This window comes from Nomascus leucogenys, chromosome 21 (genome assembly GCF_006542625.1).
Source record: "Nomascus leucogenys isolate Asia chromosome 21, Asia_NLE_v1, whole genome shotgun sequence".
Lineage (NCBI taxonomy): Eukaryota > Metazoa > Chordata > Mammalia > Primates > Hylobatidae > Nomascus > Nomascus leucogenys.
In genome coordinates this window covers 42,536,913-42,558,688 of record NC_044401.1, presented here as the reverse complement: position 1 = coordinate 42,558,688, position 21,776 = coordinate 42,536,913, and the positions used below count along the sequence as shown (strand labels likewise).

The 21,776-nt window shown below is 35.5% G+C and overlaps 2 protein-coding genes across 3 annotated transcripts in view; both read right to left on the bottom strand.

Moving 5' to 3' along the window:
- SLC15A2 (solute carrier family 15 member 2) overlaps positions 1-2,067 on the bottom strand; it is a 49,561-nt gene extending 47,494 nt beyond the window's left edge. Inside the window, exon 1 of the mRNA XM_003275512.3 lies at positions 1,698-2,067. Coding sequence (XP_003275560.1) covers positions 1,698-1,802 — 105 coding nt within the window. The 5' untranslated portion in view covers positions 1,803-2,067. The remainder of the gene's footprint in view (positions 1-1,697) is intronic.
- An 8,272-nt stretch (positions 2,068-10,339) lies between these two features.
- The window catches only part of EAF2 (ELL associated factor 2), a 58,629-nt gene continuing 47,192 nt past the window's right edge, over positions 10,340-21,776 (bottom strand). For both annotated transcript variants that reach the window (XM_003275510.4, XM_030801727.1), the window contains one exon: positions 10,340-10,524. In XM_003275510.4, the coding sequence (XP_003275558.1) occupies positions 10,478-10,524 (47 nt within the window). In that variant the 3' untranslated portion in view covers positions 10,340-10,477. The remainder of the gene's footprint in view (positions 10,525-21,776) is intronic.

The following is a 21,776-nucleotide window of genomic DNA, read 5'->3' as shown; positions in this document are numbered from 1 at the left end:
TGACACACCTATTAGGTAACACTAAAAGTGCTTACATTACTGATTTAGAAATAATAGAAGCTAATCTGAATATTATTTTGTTTCTTATTTATTTTACATGGAATTGCTCAAATATTCCTTGGACCTGTTCATCTTCCCACGACTACTAAATGAAAAGCCTAGGGCTCTGGGGCAGAAGAATGATCATATTTACTTTCTAGGAACAGACTAAAGAGGTAGCCTATGGAATACCTGATATCCAAGCAGTGAGATTCAGATGTCAGTCTCTGCTTAGCTCCACTATGGGGACTGACCCCTCTTGTCCCCAGCTGTTCTGTTTGCCATGCTGGGAGGAATCCTGGCAATATGATAGCTTCTACTTCAGAGGCTGCTGGAGCCAGGCACAGAGCCCAACATGGAGGGCAGAGATTCCTAAGGGTAAGCTAATTGATCACCTTGACTTTAGGCAGAGTTCTTAAATCCTGTAAAATTAAATGCCTACTCTTCCTACTAAAGAGATTCTATAACATTTTTATGATAATCCTATTGGACATTAAAAGAATTATGCTTTTCATGTAATATATCAGTCAGAATATAAGGAATGTTATGTTTTATTTCAATTCCCTATCTATTACAATAGACCAACTAACATGAGAGGAGACATAGAGGTATCTGTCCTCAGTACAGTCAGATCTTGTAAGATATATATTGCCTTATTTCATGAGAAGTATATACATCTTTGCAAGTAGCCCTAAATTCTTTGGGACCAGAAGAGATATCATTAACTAAAAAAATAGGCAAAATAACAAAGTAATGTATTATTCTTTTAACCCTAGGGATATATATAAACTGTCCTCCTAAATATTAATATATTTTAATGTTTTATAATAACTTGTTTGAAACATACAATGAACTGGGCTTCTTACCTTTGCAGCTCGCAGCTTGAGAATTATGCAATCTGGAGTTTAGCTGACACACTGTTAGCTAGTTAGGCAACACTGCCACTGGTTGTGTTAACATACTGATACTGGCATTGTCACTATACCTGTCTCAAATCCTCTGTTCTGTTATTCCAAAGAAATGAGAATAACATCACCTTTTGGCCCACAGTAAGAACTCAGTAAATTTTGGCTATCATTACTATATCCTCCCCACTTACAGAATTTTAATGTAAGAATTGACTGAGATGATGAGTTTAGAAGTGCTTTAGCGAGTATATAAATGCAAAACATTACTATTCTCTGTTTCTCTGTCCTATCTCCCACAGTAAACTGGGAACACATAGCAACAGAGATTGGATCTATTCTGAAACTTCCATTGGTGTTCAGCAGAAGACTCTGCACACAGGGAGAACTAAGGGCAGAGTTTTTATATTGGTAAAGAAAGAACAATCACACACAGTTCTCCAGACAAGAATGCTTGCCAAGTTTCCCTGGACATTCAAATTGCTTTTTTTCCCCCAGGGAAACAGAATATGCAATGAAATTCAGCAAGTCCCTGGATCCCAACTGAAGAACTTTGACTACCTCTTCCTGCTGCTTTGTCTTCTTATGTAAAGGAAGCTTCTGTTTAGATTTGGTTTCAGGTGAATTCTAAATCCAAGAGAGAATCATTTTAATACCCTAATACAGCTCAGCTGGAAGCTCCGGAGCCCAAGGAAGAGAGCCAAAAGAGGGAGGCCATTCCTCTCAGAGGCAGGATTGAATCTAAGGACTCACCGGAGATGGCTTCTTTGGAGGGCTAGGCGGTCGAGGTGGTACCTCTTCAATGGAGACAGGTGAAAAAAGAGTTTCCTTGGACTCATTTTTCTGGAAAGGATTCATGGCTGGCTCCTTACTCTCTCTCTCTCCTCAAGCATTTGGCTTTAGTAGGCAGTTAGGACAGCTGCCAGCCTACTCTGAAAAGGAGGACTGGGAGGGGGAGCTGGTGGCTTCAGCAACTGAGTTTAACTCTGTGGGTGTCAGCTTCAATAGCTTCCTGATCCAGAGCAAAGCAGGAAGCTATAGTTAAAAAGAATGTGTAAAAGTACAGCACAGCAAAGTGAAAACATGCCAAAGATGGAATGAAACAATGCTAGAGAACAGATTAGAAAATCTATGTTTAAGAAAGATTATCTTTGCAAAGGAGTAGAAGATAGTTAAGAACACAACACTTTGAGCACAGATTGAAAAACTGATTCCAAGGTCAGGCGCGGTGGTTCACGCATATAATCCTAGCAGTTTGGAAGGCCCAGGTAGGCGGATCATTTTAGGTCAGGAATTCAAGACTAGCCTGGCCAACATGGTGAAACCCCGTTTCTACTAAAAATACAAAAAAAAAAAAAAATTAGCTGGGTGTGGTGGCGGGCGCCTATAATCCCAGCTACTCAGGAGGCTAAGGCAGAGAGAATCACTTGAACTCAGGAGGCGGAGGTTGCGGTGAGCTGAGATTGCACTATTGCACTCCAGCCTGGGCAACAAGAGCGAAACTCCATTTCCAAAAAAAAAAAGAAAAACTGATTTCAGGATAACAATAGCTGTAATTTATTGAACATCTACTATTGAAAGGTTAATATATATGAATTACATCTATGTTATATGTATATATAACATATATATTTATTCTAATTCATATTACTATCCCCATTTTATAGAAAGTAATGTTCCCAGAGGTTAAGAAATTTGTTCAAAATACCCGTCCAGTAAGTGGCAGATCTGGAATTTTCACTATGCCATGACAGCTGGGAAAAGTGGAGTTAGTATCAGTCATTATTCAGGTATAGAGGTTACATAAATGGAATGTAGGGATGCAGAGGATTAAAATGCATTGGAGAAGGAAAGTCATCATAAAACTGAGTTTGGGAGATAAGAAAGATGGTGAGTTTTGGCTGGGTGCGGCAGCTCACACCTGTAATCCCAGCACTTTGGGAGGCTGAGATGGGCTGATCACAGCTCAGGAGTTCAAGATTAGCCTGGCTAACATAGTGAAACCCCATCTCTACTAAAAATACAAAAATTAGCTGGGTGTGGTGGCACGTGCCTGTAGTCCCAGCTACTCGGGAGGCTGAGGCAGGAGAATCGCTTGAACCCAAGAGGCAGAGGTTGCAGTGAGCCGAGACCCCACCACTGCACTCCAGCCTGGGCGACAGAGCAAGACTTGAAAGAAAGAAAGAAAAGAAGGGAAAGAAAGAAAAGAAAAGAAAGGAAGGAAAGAGACTTTTGTTTTCAACATCATAAAAGTTCAGCTAGAAATAGCCTATAAGCAATTAAAGAGGTGGGGCTAAAGAAAATGAGAGAAAAGGACTGGTGATATACATTTGGGAACCATTTTTATTCTTTGCTTAAGTCATTCCTTATATTTTCATTTACTCACTTCAAGAGTAATCTATTCTTTCATTTAATAAATAAAATTTAATTTGAGCAAAAATTGTGAACCAGTTACTTTCTAGGTACTGCTGTGAACACCATTTTCCTTTATTACACATTTAGTCCTTACCAGAAGAGGAACAAGAACAAACATGATAATGCTAGGTGCATTTTATGCTCTGTTATTTTTGTCAAGCCAAAGAAGTAAAAGAATAACAAAAGAGCATGGTGCCCCTCTAGTTGTTTGTCAAAAGAAAACGGAAAAGAAAGGCTAGAGAGCTATAAAAGAAATAAGAAAAATGAAGACTAAATCAACAAGGTCAGGCAACATCAGAATGAATTATTTTATTTGAAAATACAAGAGAGAAAACCTATAACTCTATCCCTCACAAAATTTTTACATTAACTATTCAAATAATTTATTGACAAATAGGGCCAGGATAAACTGTCTTTTCCTCTCTAAACTTTAACTCAGACTTTGATCATATCTTCTCAGCTTCTATTACACCCCTCATTTCTACTGTTTCTACCTTTACCCAAAGAAGAGTCCAGCTTCATTTCTGACTGTGGCATTAATAATTAAGCTATAGGTATTCTTTCAGGAAGCACTGCCATTTCTGACTTGGTTTGGTTAATGACTTTGGATAGAAAATAAATGGTCAGAAGTTACTGGTCAAGTTAACTAGCAGAGGCACAGATGCCTTGAAGATCCACTTATGTCGTGGCTTTCCTTGATCTGGCAGAGTAGATGGAATAGCACCTGTATGCAGTGTACCAATTTATTTGTGCTCATAGGTATCCCAAATACTAAACTTTGGAGTATTGGCAGTGGTTTTCTGACACTCCTTTGTTTAGACAAAATTCTTCTTTTGATTATGGCAATATAATGATAGTATTCACAGAATCAAATAATATCAGAGATGGAAGGAATCTTAATCTTGTCCTTTGTGAGTGAAACTTCCCTGAGGATAAGAATCATTTTCCTTTGGAAATTCCAATTCAGTAGATCCTGGTAGGGATCTAAGAATCTTTGTTTTCAACAAGCACCTCTAGCAATTCTTACGCTAGGAATTTGGGAAACACTGGTCTTAAATTCTCTCCTATTCTAGCCTGAAGGATATTTCAGAGGAACTTAGAAGGGACAAAGGAAGGACCGGAACCCTAGGCTCCCAAGGCATAGTCTTGAGCCATTTATATAATATTAAGATGGCTCTTAAATCCTATTATTTTGCTAACATCAGATAGAAGGAGAAAGGGAAAAGATAAAAAGAAAGCACCTCCGAGAATGAAATGAGCACCAACTATTCTGAGACAAACAATAATAAAAGTGAAAGAATCTAAGTATCAGTGATGAGTAAAGAATATTTGTGTCCTTAGTGATTACAACACCAGAAAACATTTATTATCACATATGATAAAGTTTTAGTTATATATACATAAAAGTAGACTGCCACTCTAAGTCAATAGAATCTAATATAGCCAGAGAGAAGAGGAAAATATGAAATTAAAAGGGAACATATATTTAACAAGTTCTGTAAATTAAAATACACAAAAATAAATTGTATCAAACATCAGTCACAAAGAAACAGAAAAGGGAAATCTAAGGAACACATTTATATATTTATTTATATAAATAGATTTAGGAATAAATCTAACAAAAGATCTTCTGGACCTCAATATTAAAAACTATAAAATTTTACTGAAAGAAATTGAAGAAGATCTAAATAAATGGAAACATATCATGCTTATGATTTGGAAGGCTCATATTGTAAAGATGTCAACATTTCTCAAAACATTCTACAGTTCTAAAACAAAATCCCAGCAGGTTTTGTGAGTATAGAAAATGACAAGCTGACTTTTTGAAGTCAACTTGGAAGTGCAAAGAGCCAACGATAGCAAAGTCAATCTTAAAGAATAACGGTGGAGGATTGTATTACCCAATCTAAGACCTATTTTAAAGATAGTTATTATATCAGAGTGGAATTGACACAGATACATAGGGCAACCAATGAAACAACACAGAGTTCAGAAAATGATTCACACACATATCATTTATAACAAAGATGATACTGCAATACAGTGAAGGAAATGATGTTGATTTCAATAAATAAACACCATTTGAATATCCATACCCCCCAAATTATTTTGACCCTTATTTTACAACATACACAAAAATAATTTCTATATAGATTGCCTATCTGTTAAAGTAAAAAAAAATATTTTTAGAGGAAAACATAAGAGAACATCTTTATGATTGTGGAGTAAGTCAGCATTTCTTTTTTTTCTTTCTTTTTTTTTTTTTTTTTTTTTTGTGAGATGGAGTCTCTGCTCTGTCACCCAGGCTGGAATGCAGTGGCACGATCTCACTGCAACCTCCGCCTCCCGGGTTCAAGCGATTCTCCTGCCTCAGCCTCCTGAGTAGCTGGGATTACAGGCACGCGCCACCACACCCTGCTAATTTTTGTATTTTTAGTAGAGACTGGGTTTCGCCATGTTGGTCAGGCCGGTCTCAAACTCCTGACCTCGTGATCAGCCCACCTCGGTCTCCCAAAGTGCTGGAATTACAGGCATGAGCCACTGCACCTGGCCAGCATTTCTTGAATAAGATATAAAATATGGTAACCATGAAAGAAAAAAAAGATATGTTGGACAATATTAAAATTAAGAACTTTTGTTGACCACTCTGCCAATTGTCAAAAGACAATTTACAGAGGGGAAGAAAATATTTGTGTTACATATATCTGTCAAAGGATTTGTGTCCAGATTATATAAGTAACCGCATAAATCAGTAACAAAAAGATTAATAAGTAAATGGGAAAATATTCAAAAGATCTGAACAGCCGACGCGGTGGCTCACGCCTGTAATCCCAGCACTTTGGGAGGCCGAGACGGGTGGATCACCTGAGGTCAGGAGTTTGAGACCAGCCTGGCCAACATGGCAAAACCCCATCTCTACTAAAAATACAAAAAATTAGCTGGGCATGGTGGGGGGTGCCTGTAATCCCAGCTACTTGAGAGACTGAGGCAAGACAATTGCTTGAACCTGGGAGGGGGAGGTTGCAGTGAGCTGAGATGGCACCACTGCACTCCAGCCTGGGCGATAGAGCAAGACTCTGTCTCAAAAGAAAAAAAAAAAAAGATTTGAACAGATATTTTACAAAAAGAAAACCCAAGTAGCCAATAAATCTGTGAACAGGTTATCAACTGTATGGAGGTAAATACAGTTCATTTAGCTAGTCCTATATTGATGTATACTCAGGTTTAGTCTTGGGAAAGGAAAATATCTCGGGCCCCTTCAAGCTGGGAATTGCTCAGGGCAAGTCGGCCTCCCATTCTATTCAGTCATCTCTCTGCTCACAGAGACAGATGATGCATATTCTGATTGCCTCCTTTGGAAAGACTTACCAGAAACTCGAATGCAACCATCTGTCTCTCACCTTCCTGTGACCTGGAAGCGCCCAGTGGGGGGGCTCTGCGTTGAGTTGTCTCCACCTTTCTGGTTGGAACTAATGTATTTCTTACATATATTGATTGATGTCTCATACCTCCCTAAAATGTTAAAAACCAAGCTATGTCCCAACCACCTTGGGCACAAGTCATCAGAACTTCCTGAGGCTGTGTCACCGGCTAGTCCTCAGCCTTGGTAAAACAAACTTTCTAAATTAACTGAGACTGCCGGGCCTGTAATCCCAGTACTTTGGGAGGCCGAGCGGGCGGATCACTTGAGGTCAGCAGTTTGAGACCAGCTTGACCAACATGGTGAAACCTCATCTCTACTAAAAATGAGAAAATTAGCCAGGCGTGGTGGCCGGCGCCTGTAATCCCAGCTACTCTGGGGGCTGAGGCAGGAGAATCGCTTGAACCGGGCAGAGGTTGCAGTGAGCCGAGACCCTGCCATTGCATTCTAGCCTGGGCGACAAGAGCGAAACTTCGTTTCAAATAAACAAATTTAATTAATTAACTAAGACGTGTCTCAAATTTTCAGGGTTCACAGTCTTTTTCTATTATAAGTAATACTGCAATAACATTGCACAGAAGTTAAATATATGTGCAGGATAAATTTCCGGAAGTGAGACTGCCGAGCCAAAATACATGCTTTTAAAATTTTTGGAACTGCCTATTCATTTTCTTTGCCCATTTTTCTAGAGTCGTTTGTCCCCTTCTTATAAATTTGTAAGATCAATTTAAACATTATTGATATTAATATTCTGCCATCCTCTACATTGCAATATTTTTCCTATTGATTTTATTTATGGACTTTTAAAATTAAATGTAACTTGAAGTAAAATGCACAAATCTTAAGTGTATAGCTCTGTTAATTTTTATATGTGTGTGACTCACACAAGCACTACCTAGATGTTAAAAAAATTTCTAGCACACCAATGCCAAAAGTCCTTCAGAGATAATACCACTGCCTCCCTTCTGCCTCCCAGTCAAACCCTCCTCCCTCAAGGTCACTGTTCTACAAAATGGTACTCTGAGTGGCCAAAGACTGGACAGATATCATATCCAAACCACTTTGAGCCAACAAGACTTTGTCCTTTGTTCATGGATCTGTATGTGTAAGGGAATGCATTCAAAGAACATGTTATTTTCAAGTCTTCCCAAGTTCTATTTTTCATCAGGCCCTTTTGCATTTACTATGCATATGCCTCAGGGTTGGTCAGGAGTGTGTGAATAGCTTAGGCCATCTCTGGTTTCTGCTGCACATGTACCCAGTCTCAGCCTGAAACATGATTGCCCCAACTAGGATTGCAGCCTCAGGGCAGTAGGGCCAATAAGCTCTTGGCCTTCTCTCCCTAGTCAGCATCCCAGAAGTCACATTCACTTAAAATATTTCTGGGCATGAGTGTCAACTACCCCTTCAAATTGAGTGAGTTTCCTTCAGGAGACACAGAAGTTGCCAGTCCTGAAAATATTAGTTATCAATCTTTTCATAATATATTTTTATTATACTTTTTTTCCATTCTTGGGTTCCTCATTTTGGTTCATCTCTTAATAAATTAGAAATTACTACAATAATTATTATAGGAATGGTATATGAATGATAGAATTCCTGAATTCTTATATGTCTAAGAATACCTTCTTACCAAACTATGGATGACATCTGATGAATACATATTTCATAGGTCACGTTAATACCCTTGCACAGATGCAGCTTTATTACCTTTAGATTTTAGTCTTATAGAATAATTCAAAGTCCTTTGATTTTTGTTCTTTTATAGCCAACTTACTTTTTCTGCTTGCATGCTTACATTACCATCAGTTTTTTTGTTGTTGTTGTTGTTTTTTGAGACGGAGTCTCACTCTGTTACCCAGGCTGGAGTGCAGTGGCAAGATCTCTGCTCACTGTAAGCTCTACCTCCTGAGTTCACGCCATTCTCCTGCCTCAGCCTCCCTAGTAGCTGGGACTACAGGCGCCCACCACCACACCCGGCTAATTTTTTTTTTTTTTTTTTTGTATTTTTAGTAGAGACAGGGTTTCACCATGTTAGCCAGGTTGGTCTCGATCTCCTGACCTTGTGATCCGCCTGCCTCGGCCTCCCAAAGTGCTGGGATTACAAGCGTGAGCCACCGTGCCCGGCCTACCATCAGTTTAATCAAACCATTCAGTATGGATCAAACCAAAAGTGTATATGTTTAGAATCATGCCAGGATCATCAGTTGTTTCTGGCAGAGAACCTTTTATCTGAGAACTTATCTAATCCACTAGCTCCCTACATTTTGGTATCTGAAAACACATCAAATAAGGAGATACAAAAGCATGGGAGATATTATTTCATTCTTCTCTCTCTGAGGTACTTATATATACCCTTGAGTGGTATAAAGAATGATATACCATGTACTCGATCCATAAAAAAAGGTCTTTAAGAATGTTTCACTTACGACGGATATAATAAGGAGGGGAAATGATGTACTGAAGATGTACTGTTCAGCTTGCTGGAAGTTTGAAAACATAATGCATGTTATATAGCCACCTTTATCAGCTCATATCACCATGTACTCATTTCTGGTAGTGTTAACACCAAAAAGAAAACTCAGCATAACAACTTTCAGTTAAAACCATTATAATTACTATATTAAAATGATAAGCATTTTACTAGCCACTTTGAATTATGAGCTTGCTTATTAATTATGAGTTAAGTAATAAATGACATAGTTGTAGTTCTTGGCTAAGTATTGATAAATAAAATAGAAATAAAAATGAAGACAGATTAACTAAAGTTAGACTAGAAAGAGAAAAGGAGAAAGCAAGATTAAAATAAAAACTTACAAATTAAAAAAAAAACTACACAAATTCTAAAGATAAGAAGTTGAATTTAAAAATTTTTCATTATTTACGAAACTTGGAAGCAACCAAGATGTCCTTCAGTAGTTGAGTTGATAAATAAACTGTGATACATTCAGACAATAGGAGAGTATTCAAACTTAAAAAAAAAATGGGCTATCAAACCATTAAAGACATGGAGGAAACTTAAATGCATATTATTAAGTGAAAGAAACTAATCTGAAAAGGCTATATTCTGTATGATTCCAACTACATGACATTCCAGAAAATGCAAAACTATGGAGACAATATGATTAGTAGTTGCTGGGGGTTAGAGGGAAAGGACAAATGAATAGGCAGAGCACAGGATTTTTAGGGCAGTGATACTATTCTGAATGTTACTAAAATGATGAATACACATTTTTCAAAAATCCATAGAATGTACAACATCAAGACTGAACCCTAATGTAAACTATGAACTTTGTGTAATAATGATCTATCAATGTAGGCTCATCTATTTTAACAAATGTGCCACTCTGGTGTGGGATATTAATAATGAGGAGAGAAGAAATAAGACCTTTTCAACTTTGCTATGAACCTAAAACTTTAACTTTGCTATGAACCTAAAACTGCTATATTTTATTATATATATATATAACTTTATATATAATATATATTTATATATAAACTGTCTAAAAAATAAATAAATTTATATAAACTGTCTAAAAAACAAATAAATAACATCAACTGAAATTTCTGAATCAAATTTAATTTCTTTTCTCATCAAAAGTTAAGACATATTTCCCTCAGTCTTAGGAATTTTTATTGTTAATACGAAATAAATTATACATGCTGTATAAATTTTTATTTATAGCTAAATATTTCTTCAGTCATCACTGTCACTTCCTGATTCACTCAGCTGCAAATCATTTCCTAAAATAAGAAAGAAATAACAAAACTGTAGTAATTAAATATTTAATATTTATTTTTGCATAACATAAATTTTACATAAAATATAGCCCCCAAGCGTGATTCTGTTTATCTAGCATTTTGCTTATTCTGTAATTCAGTGACACAATTAGTAACTCAAGTAATTAATACTGTGTGTAAAGAAAAAATATACCACCAAACTTCAGCACAGTTTTAGTATTTCCTGGCATCTATTTTAGTCTTCTTTTACATATCCCTATCACTCTTTTTTTTATATCACTGATTTAATTAAATCGGGAAATGAGAAAAATGTAGTTTAGAAGATTAAACTATATCATTTTGGAGAGTGAAAAAAATGTTATTATTTTTTTTTTTTACTTAAAATGGAGTCAAAATCATTAAATAATATATGTCAAGGATAATTCACCATTGATTCCTTTTGTAATTCATCTATGTACTTACAGTCATGGAGCTTACAGTCCCGTGGGGGAGACAGAGAGTAAACAAATAAACAAATATATAACATAATGCCAAGTAGGGATAAATGCTATGGAAAAACGAAAATGGGTATGGAGATGGCAGTGGCAGGTGCTATTTTAAATAGGGTAGTTTTGAAGGCCTTTTTGAGGGGTGACATTTGAACAGAGATCCAAATATAGGAAGAAAGTCATAAAAAATGGAGAAGGTGGAGGCAAAGTGACCAGGCTAAAAGAACAGTGCAAATGCCCCAAGGCAGGAGCATATTTGTTGCATTCTCTGACTTGCAAGAAGGCCACTGTGGGTGGAATGGAATGAATAAGGAAGATAACAGTAGTAAATGAGGTCAGAAAGATATCCAGAAGGTCATGGTAAAAACTTTGGATTTTGTTTGAAAATGTAATGAGAATTCATGAGAAAATTTTAAGCAGGCAACTAACTTAAAACCGGTTGTAGATTAGTAAATACACCGTAATGGTGTGGAAGAAACACAGAAACAAGAGAACAGTTGTAAGTCTAATGCAGTCTCTCATGTAAGAAATAATGTTGGCTTTGACTCAGGTAGTCTGGGGGAGGTGACGCTAAGTGGTAAGATTCATAATGTACTTTGAAGACAGAGTTTATAGGACTAATTAAAACATTGAATTTAGGGGACAAGAGAAAGAAGTGAAGAATGACCCCAAGGTTTTTGTTCTGAACAACTGGATAAATCATTTACTGAGTTATCATTTACTGAGATGAGAAACACCAGAAGAACATGGTTGTAGAAGAAAAATCACAAGTTCAATTTTCATGTGGTAAATTTGAGATACCTAGTAAATACCCAAATATATATGGTACTGGCAGTTGGATATACAAGTCTGGAGCTAAAGGTAGAGGCTGCAGCTGGAAATAAAGATTTGAGAGTCATTGATCATACAGGTTTATCTGAAGCAAACGGACTGAATGAAATCACTTAGGTAGTAAATTACAATGGTTAAAAAAATTCTTGTATTTTTTAACTAACCCACAATCAAAAAAGCTGGCATGTTTTGAAATCAATACCTAATTTAAGAAGAATCGTTTTTAGGCCAGGTATAAATTATAAGATGTCTCAGTCTTTTGCATGAACTCGAGAACTGATAACATCATTTGATAAAGAAATCTGCTAGGCCAGGCACGCGGTGGCTCACGCCTGCAATCCCAGCACTTTGGGAGGCTGAGGCGGGTGGATCATGAGGTCAAGAGATTGAGACCATCCTGGCCAACATGGTGAAACCCCATCTCTACCAAAAATACAAAATTAGCTGGGCATGGTGGCGCATGCCTGTAGTCCCAGCTACTCGGGAGGCTGAGGCAGGAGAATTGCTTGAACCTAGGAAGTGGAGGTTGCAGTAAGCCAAGATCACGCCACTGCACTCCAGTCTGGCGACAGAGTGAAACTCCATCTCAAAATAAATAAATAAATAAATAAATAAATAAGAAAATCTGCTAAAACTTTTTCTGTGCATCTGGTTCTCATGACCATCTCATCACTTTCATTTCTTTTTTTTTTTTTTGAGACGGAGTTTCACTCTTGTCACCCAGGCTGGAGCACAGTGGCACTATCTCGGCTCACTGCAACCTCTGCCTCCCTGGTTCAAGTGATTCTCCTGCCTCAGCCTCCCAAGTAGCTGGGATTACAGGCACGCACCACCATGCCCGGCTAACTTTTTTGTATTTTTAGTAGAGTCGGGGTTTCACCATGTTGGCCAGGCTGGTCTTGAACTCCTGACCTCAGGTGAATCACCTGCCTTGGCCTCCCAAAAGTGCTGGGATTACAGGCGTGAGCCACCTTGCCTGAACCATTTCATAATTTTCAAGGATTAAGTTTCCACTTATAGAACTATTATATGACAAATAATGTTATATGATGCCTGTAATATGAGTTTTTCAACTGACACAAACCCAAATGTACTCAGAGTTCCATTTTGCCCTTATAGACTTTATGCTATCAAGGCTAGAAAATATTCAGTCAAGTTTTGAAGACATAAGATTAGCCTTTGATTATGAGTTGCTTAGTAAAGAAAATGTGTTTTCAATCATAGCTGTAATTATGACTCAGAAAAAGAGAGTTTACCCATAAAAATATATTCAGGCATTTAAACCAATAGTTATCACTGAGAGTAGTACTGCCCCCCCAGGGGATGATACAGAAATTTACATGAGGGGTTGCTTGTCCTGATGGCTGTAGATTGCTAATAGCATTTAGTGCGAGGGGAGTTTAGGAATGCTAAATTCTTGCAATGGATGAACAAGTCTTGCACAATAAAGAACTCTTCTACACTCTGTGAAATTTTTGAAAGTCTGGTGGAATATCTTGGAAGATCTGTTTATAAATTTAAAACCAGAGCTGAAATACATTTTCATAAATTCCAAGTATTGTTTTGCACATATTTAATTGAAACTTACAAGTATGCAGCTATCACGTAAATTGAAGATGATTTTGTTTTGTATTTTTTAAAAACTTTTCAAAAATTTTCTTTTAAAAATAGTTTGGGGCAACACATTAGTGACATCAATGCTGCTCATTGTATTTGGAGCAGCAATACAGCATAACAACACTTGTCTGTATAGGCAGCTGTAGACGCAATTTTTAAATATATATGCATATACTTTTCTAGTCCTTATTTCTACAGGTTAAATAAAAAGAAAAACTGTTGACAATAAGAGTTGAATGTTGTTTTGTTTTTCTTAAATCCAAACCTATGCATTAAAAGTAACTGCAAAAACATGGTTACTTCATTATATCTTCTGATATAGCTATTCTTTAACATTTACAAAGTTAGAATACATATTATTATAAATTTGTTTTTATTTTGCCTTTATATTAAATTAAATTAATTCTTTTCAAATATGTATGTACATAGATTATATTAAGCTATGAAATTCATTTCAAAATAGTAAAGGAGAATTAAAAATATCTGTTACAAAAGGGGGTGTTAGGTCTCATAAAGCTGAGCAATGGGATGATTGTAGTAATGGTCAGAGATGGCTTATTTCATTAGGAAACTCCTAGTTTAGATACATCAGGAAAAGAAATTTCACTATTTTTACTAAAAAAAAAAAAAAAAAGAAAACCTCTCAAGTGGTTATTACTGATAGACAAAAACACTACGGACTTTACTTTTGCATATATCTTTTGCATCTAGTAATCTTTCCAAATTATTTTATTAGTTCTATCGTTTGCTGATTCCTTTGGATTTCCTATGTAAATAATTTACATTCCTACAAATTAAGAGTATTTTATTTCTTGTTTCCAATTCTTATATCATATTTCTTTTACTTGTTTTATTATATTTGCTAGCAAATTCAATAGAGTGCACAACAGAAATAACATTAGTCCTCTTTGTCTTGTTCCTGAATTAAACAGGAATGCTTCTAAAGTCTCTATTATAGTATGATGTTTGTAGGAGTTCTGTTTTTTGGTAATTAACTTTTATAAAGCTAAGAAAATCCTATTATATTCATCCTTTGGCAAATGTTTTTATTTATTTTATTTATTTTTTTGAGACAAGAGTCTCACTCTGTCGCTCAGGCTGGAGTGCAGTGATATGATCTCAGCTCACTGTAACCTCCACCTCCTGGGTTTGAGCAATTCTCATGCCTCAGCCTCCTGAGTAGCTGGGATTATGGGTGTGCACCAGCATGCCTGGCTAATTTTTGTATTTTTAGTAGAGACAGGGTTTCACCATGTTGCTCAGGCTGGTCTCGAACTCCTGGCCTCAAGTTACCCACCTGCCTCGTCCTCCCAGAGTGCTGGGATTACAAGTGTGAACTACCATGCCCAGCCTCAAGTACATGTTTTCAAATTAATAAATATTGAATTTTGTTAAGTTATTCATTTGTTGAAATGATCATATGAGTTTACTTCTATAATCTGTTAATGTGGTGAATTAGATTGATATCATTTCATATGTTTAACATTTCTTACATTTCTGTGATGACCCTTATTTGGTTGTGAATTGGCAAATTATACTTTTTCTACAAAACCATCCGTTTCTATGTCAAATTTACTGGAATAAATTTTTTAATAAAATTATAATTAAGGCTGGGTGCATTGGCTCACACCTGCAATCACAGCACTGTGGGAGACTGAGGCGGGTGGATTGCCTGAGCTCAGGAGTTCGAGACCAGCCTGGGCAACACGATGAAACCCTATCTCTACTAAAATACAAAAAAATTAGCCGGGTGTGGCAGCATGCGCCTGTAGTCCCAGCTACTTGGGAGGCTGAAGCAGAAGAATTGCTTGAACCCGGGAGGCAGAGGTTGCAGTGAGCTGAGATTGTGCCACTGGACTCCAGCCTGGGCGACAGAGTAAGACTATGTCTCCAAAAAAAAAAAATAAATAAATAATAATAATAATTTTTAAAAACTAACAAATTGGAAAACCTAATAATAATTGATAAATTTGTGGACATATACCACCTACCAAGATTGAACCAAGAAAAAATAGAAAACCTGAACAGGTCAAGTACAAGTAATAAGACTGAATCAGTAACAAAAAGTCTCCCATCAAAAAAAATTTCAGGACCTGATGGTTTCAATACCGAATTCTATCAAACATTTAAAGAATAAATGCCAATTCTTCTCAAATTCTTCCAGAAAACTGAAGAGGTGAGAATTCTTCCAAACTCATTCTATGAGGCCAGCATTACCCTGATACTGAAACCAGACAAGGACACAACTATAGGTCAATATCTCTGATGCAAATACATGCAAAAATCCTCAACAAATAGTAGCAAACCAAATCCAACAGCACATTAAAAGGATCATTCACCATGACAAGTCGGATTTATCCCAGAGATGTAAGAATGGTTCAACATACCCAAATCAATAAATGTGAAACATCACACCAACAGAATGAAGGACAAAAACCATATGATTATCTCAATAGATGTGGAAAAAGCATTTGATAAAATTCAACATCCCTTTATGATAAAAAAAAACCCCAACAAACTAGATCTAGGAGTGTACCTCAACATAATAAAGGCCGTATAAGAGAAACCAACAGTTAACATTATACTAAATGGGGAAAAGCCAAAAGCTTTTCTTCTAGGAGCTGGAACAATATAAGGATGCTCACTCTCACCATTCTTAATAAACACAGCACTGGAAGTCCTAGCCAGAGCAAAGAAACAAGAGAGAAAAATAAAGGGCATCCAAATTGCAAAGGAGGAAGTCAAACTGTCCCTGTTTGCAGATGACAAAATCTTGTAAAGAGAAAACCCTAAAAGCTCCACAAAAAACTCAGGATTGATAAACAATTTCAGTAAAGTTGCAAGACACAAAAATCAACATACAAAAATTAGTAGCATTTCTATAAACCAACAAGAAGAAATCAAGAAAGGAATCCCATTTACAATAGCTACACACACACACACACACACACACCAAATACTAAGGTCCAGGACAGTGGCTCATGACTGTATTCTCAGCGCTTTAGAAGGCCAAGGCAGGAGGACTGCCTGGGGCCAGGAGTTCAAGGCCAGGTTGCACAACACAGTGAGACCCAGTCTCTATTAAAAAAAAAAAAATTAGCTGGCATGGTGGTGCACACCTGTAGTCCCAGCAACTTGGGAGCCTGAGGAGGGAAGATCACTTGAGCCCAGGAGTTCAAGGCTGCAGTGAGCTGTAATCATGCCATTACATTTCAGCCTGGGCAACAGAGCAAGACCCTGTCTTTAATTAAAAAACAAAACAAAACAAAACAACAACAACAACAAACCGAGGAATAAATTTAACCAAGAAGGTGAAAGAGCTTCACAAGGAAGCCTATAAAACACTGATGAAAGAAATGGAAGTGGTCACAAAAAATGGAAAGACATGCCATGTTCATAGATTGAAAGAATTATAATGTGAAAATAACAGTACTACCAAAAGCAATCTACAGATCCAATGCAATACCTATCAAAATACCAAAAACATTCTTCACAGATACAAAAAAAAATCATAAGATTCATATAGAACCACAGATGATGCCAAACAGCCAAGGCAACCCTGAACAAAAAGAACAAAGCTGGAGGCACCACACTACCTAAGAAAACAGCATGGTATTGGCATAAAAATAGACACATAGACCAACGGAACAGAATAGAGAACCCAGAAATAAATCCACATATTTATAGTCAACTGAATTTTCACAAAGTCACCAAGAACATTCTGTGGGGGAAAGGACAGTCTCTTCAATAAATGGTGCTAAGAAAATTGGTTATCCTTAAAAAAAAAAAAGAAAGAAAGAAAGAAAAGAAAAGAAAAAAGGAACTAGACCCCCATTTCTCACTATAAACAAAAATAAAATCAAAATGGATTAAAGACTCAATTCTAAGACCTGAAACTGTGAAACTACTAGAAGAAAACATTGGGGAAACATTCTAAGAGATTCATCTGGACCATGATTTTTTTGTATGTAAGACCTAAAAACACTGACAACAAAAGTAAAAGTAGACAAATGGGATCACATCAAACTAAAAAGCTTCTGCACAGCAAAAGAAACAATCAATGGAGTAAAGAGACAATCTACAGAATGGGAGAAAACATTTGCAAAGTATCCATCCAACAAGGGATTAAAAACCAGAATATATAGAAATTCAAAAACTCAATGGCCAAAGAACCCCCATATAATACCAATTAAAAATGCGCAAATAATCTGAATAGATTTTTCTCAAAAGAAGACATTTAAAATCAATAATTTTAAAAAACGTCCACAGGCATATGAAAAAATGCTCATGATCACTAATAATTAGGGAAATGCATATCAAAAACATAATGAGACATCATCTCACCCCAGTCAAAATGGCTATTATTGAAAAGACGAAAAATAACATGCTGACAAGGACACAAAGGGAATGCTTGTGGGAATGTAAATTAGTACAGGCACTATGGAGAATAGTATGGAGGTTCCTCAAAAAACTGTATAGATCTACTATATGCTCCAGCAATCTCACTGCTAGGTATATATCCAAAAGAAAGGAACTCAGTATATCAAATTGATATCTGCACGCCCATGTTTATTGCAGCATTATTCACAAGAGCCAATATATGGAATCAACCTAAGTGTCCATTAATGGATGAATAAATAATTAATACACATAGAATACTATTCAGACATAAAAAGGAATGGAATCTTGTCATTGGCAGCAATGTGAATGGAACTGGAAGTCATTATGTTAAGTGAAATAAGCCAGGCACAGAAAGAAAAATATCATATGGTTTCACTCACATGTGAGAGTTAAGAAAGTCTATCTCATGGAGATAGAGAGTAGAATGATGGTTACCAGAGGCTTGGAAAGGTGAAGACAGGGATAAACAGAGGTTGGTTAGTGGGTACGAAAATACAGTTAAATAAATTTAATAAGTTCTAGTGTTCAATAGCAAAGTAGGATGACTATAGTTAACAACAATTTATTGTATATTTCAAAATAGCTAAAAGAGAAGATTTGAAATGTTCTTAACCCCCCAAAAAGGACAAATGTTTGAGGTAATGTATATCCTAATTATCCAGATTTGATCACTACACATTGTATGCTGGTATCAAAATGTCATGTGTAAGTCATAAATATGTATATTGTATATCAATAATTTTTTAAAATATAGTTATAATTTTAACTTAATTTTCTTCCTTAATATTGTCTATTTGTGATTTTTCTATTTTTCTTCTCAGCCCTTGTTAAAGATTGGTCTATTCTATTAGTCTATTTTGTTAGTTTTCAAAGAAACAAATTTTTAGTTTTGTTGATTTTCTAATGTTTCCTCATTATCTATTACATTAACTTCTATTCGTCTATATTATTTTCTTTCTCTGCTTTAAGATGTTATTGTTCTTCTAGTACCTCAAAGTGAACCTTTCACTCATTTATCTTCAATTTTTTTAAATAACATTTGAGGTTATAAATTTCCCTATAATGAGCTGGACACAGTGGCATATACCTGCAGTACTAGGTACTGAGGAAGCTGAGGGAGGAGAATCACTTGAGCCCATGAGTTCGAGGCTGTAGTGCACCATGTTCGCACCTGTGAATGGCCACTACACTCCAGCCTGAGCAACAAAGCGAGACTCCATCTCTAAAACAAAGTTAATCAATTAATTAATTAATTAAATTTCCTATTATCCTTTAAAACATTTCCTTGGAAGTACCAAAACTGCTGTGATATTTTATTTATTATTTATTATTTTTTATCTTCATAACAATATTCAATTTTTTAATATTGTTCAATTATAAATATTTTGTAATTTCATTGTAGTTGCCTTTTAACATGTAAGTTATTTGGCATGTGCTTTGAAATTAAGATGTAAACTTATTTTAAATTAATTTTTATTTATTTATATTTTCATCATATAATCATAATATGTTCATTAAAAAATGAATTCTTTGAAATCTGTTATTGCCTTTGTCCTAGTAAGAGGTAAATTTCTGTAAATGTTTCATATGTACCTTAAATATGACCACTTGCTTTGCATTTTTGGATTGTAGGATTCTACGTATTCACTATTAGAACAGGTATGTCTATTATGTATTTACAGATTTCATACCCTTACTAAATTTTTTCTGCTTGATTACAGATTCATAAAATCTCCCACTAAAATAGACTTGTCAATTTCTCCTACTTCTGTTATGTTTTATACACACACATACACACACACACACATGCACACACACACACATACATAGTGAAGATATGTTATTACATGCATACAAATTCAGAATTGTTTATCTTCCAGGTGAACTAAACCTTTTCTCATAATTTACCAAGCCCCTTTACCTCTAGGAGTACATTTTGCCTTAAAGTCTATTATTTCTGATATTGATGATCCAGATTTTTGTTATAATTACTACTTAGCTAGCATCTTTTTTTCTCTCTCTTTATTTTCCATATGGTTTTTAGACAATTTGGTATAATCAGCATATGGTGTTTTAAAAAAATCTAATCTGATAATCTGTTTCTTATTAGGTGGATATAATGCTTTGCTTTTGTTATTACTGATATATTGAGATTGATTTCTACTTCGTATTTTCTGTTTTGGGTTGATCAATCACTTTCTTTCACTTCTCCTTCTCTGCTTTCTACTAGATAAAGTTTTCTATGTTCCCTGGTTTTCCCACTGATGATGTGGAATCTATAGATTGTATTTGTTAATTAAATGGTACCCTTAACATTTTAGGATACCTAACTAGCTACAAATTTATTTAATAAAGTCAAATTCAGTGTTTCTATCCTCCTAACATGACATGGATCTTAGCATACTTAAACTACTCTCTCAGCAACTATTGTCTAGAGTTTTAGCTTTAATCTTCAAAAAAAATTTTCCAAATGTACAAACATCTAAAACAGACTGGTTATCTTTATAGTCAAAGGTTAATCAAATTTCCTGACATTTCATCTATTTTTTTGTTCACTACTGTTTCTCATATTCCACACTTTCCTTCTGTTTTCACTTTTCTTTCTGCTGAAATATATATATATAACATATATATATGTCTGTTAATAATACATTTGATAACTTCTACAGACAATAAGCTGTTTTCGTGTGCCTGAAAATTATTTTACTCTTGAATGACATTGTGTTTGGGTATAAAATTCTAGCTAGAATTATTTTCCTTCAACACTTGAAAGATATTTCCCCCACTATCTTTTGGCTTACCTATCTAGCTAAGAATGTCTGCTGTCAGCCTATTCTTCTTTTGTAGTTTGTCTTCTCTGTAGTTTTTAAGGTTATTTCATTCTTGATGTTCTGTAGTTTCACTACCATGTTTTGAGGTCTAGATTTATTTTTATTTATCTTGCTTATTAGCTGAAGTAAAAATTCTGGAAAATTCTCAGGATTAAGTTTTTATACTATCTCCTCCATTCTTTCTTGGACTTCCTATTGTGTAATGTTTAGTCGTCTCAATCTTTTCTGTCTCTAAGCTGGTCTCCCATTTTATTTTTCTGTCTCCCTTGTATTGTGTTCTGGGATAGTTCCTCAATATTATCTTCTATTTCACTAATTTATTCATCAACTGTATCCAGTCTACAGTTTTTCTCATTTATTGGTTTTTTAAAAATGTCAGTGACCAGTCTAATTTATTCTTTTTTATAATCTGTTAGATTTGTTTCATTTCTTCCTGGCTTTGTTTTATAATTCTTTTAAAAGCTGTATCTTCATTTATCTCTTTGAATGTTTTTAGCGTATTTATTTAAATGTCTTTGTCTTAATCGCTCTGTAAAAAGATTTTCATTTGGAAAGAATCCCTGCTCTAACTGTTAATTTTATTGGCTAACTTTCTTAGCATTAGACTTTTTTCTTCTGTTTTAGAATTATGTTTGCTCATTTTGAGTGGAAAATTTCTGTTTTTCTCTATCCTCACACCACTCTGACAGGGTTTTGTAGTTCCTTCCACCTAGTCCTCTGAGCTCCATTACCAGAAACAGGTTTCATAATCACATTTGGAGATTGTTATCCTCTGGGTATATTGGAGATATGCTAGATCCCTTCAAGGAGTCAATGGATATCAAGGTTCTACAGACCCTATGCCCACACCTTCTAAAACACAGTAGCCTCAGTCAATATGTAAATGTCTATTTCTTCCAATCTCTTTTATTAATTGGCTATTTCTTCCAGTCTCCTTTTATTATTTATCCCCACCTCTATCAACCCTCTCTCCCTTTCCCCACTACCCCTCAACAACACGCATTCTCTAGCTTCAAATAGAAAGTATGACAGGTTCACTGAATCAGAAGTTTTAATAGTTTAAAAGTTCTGATTATATTATTATACC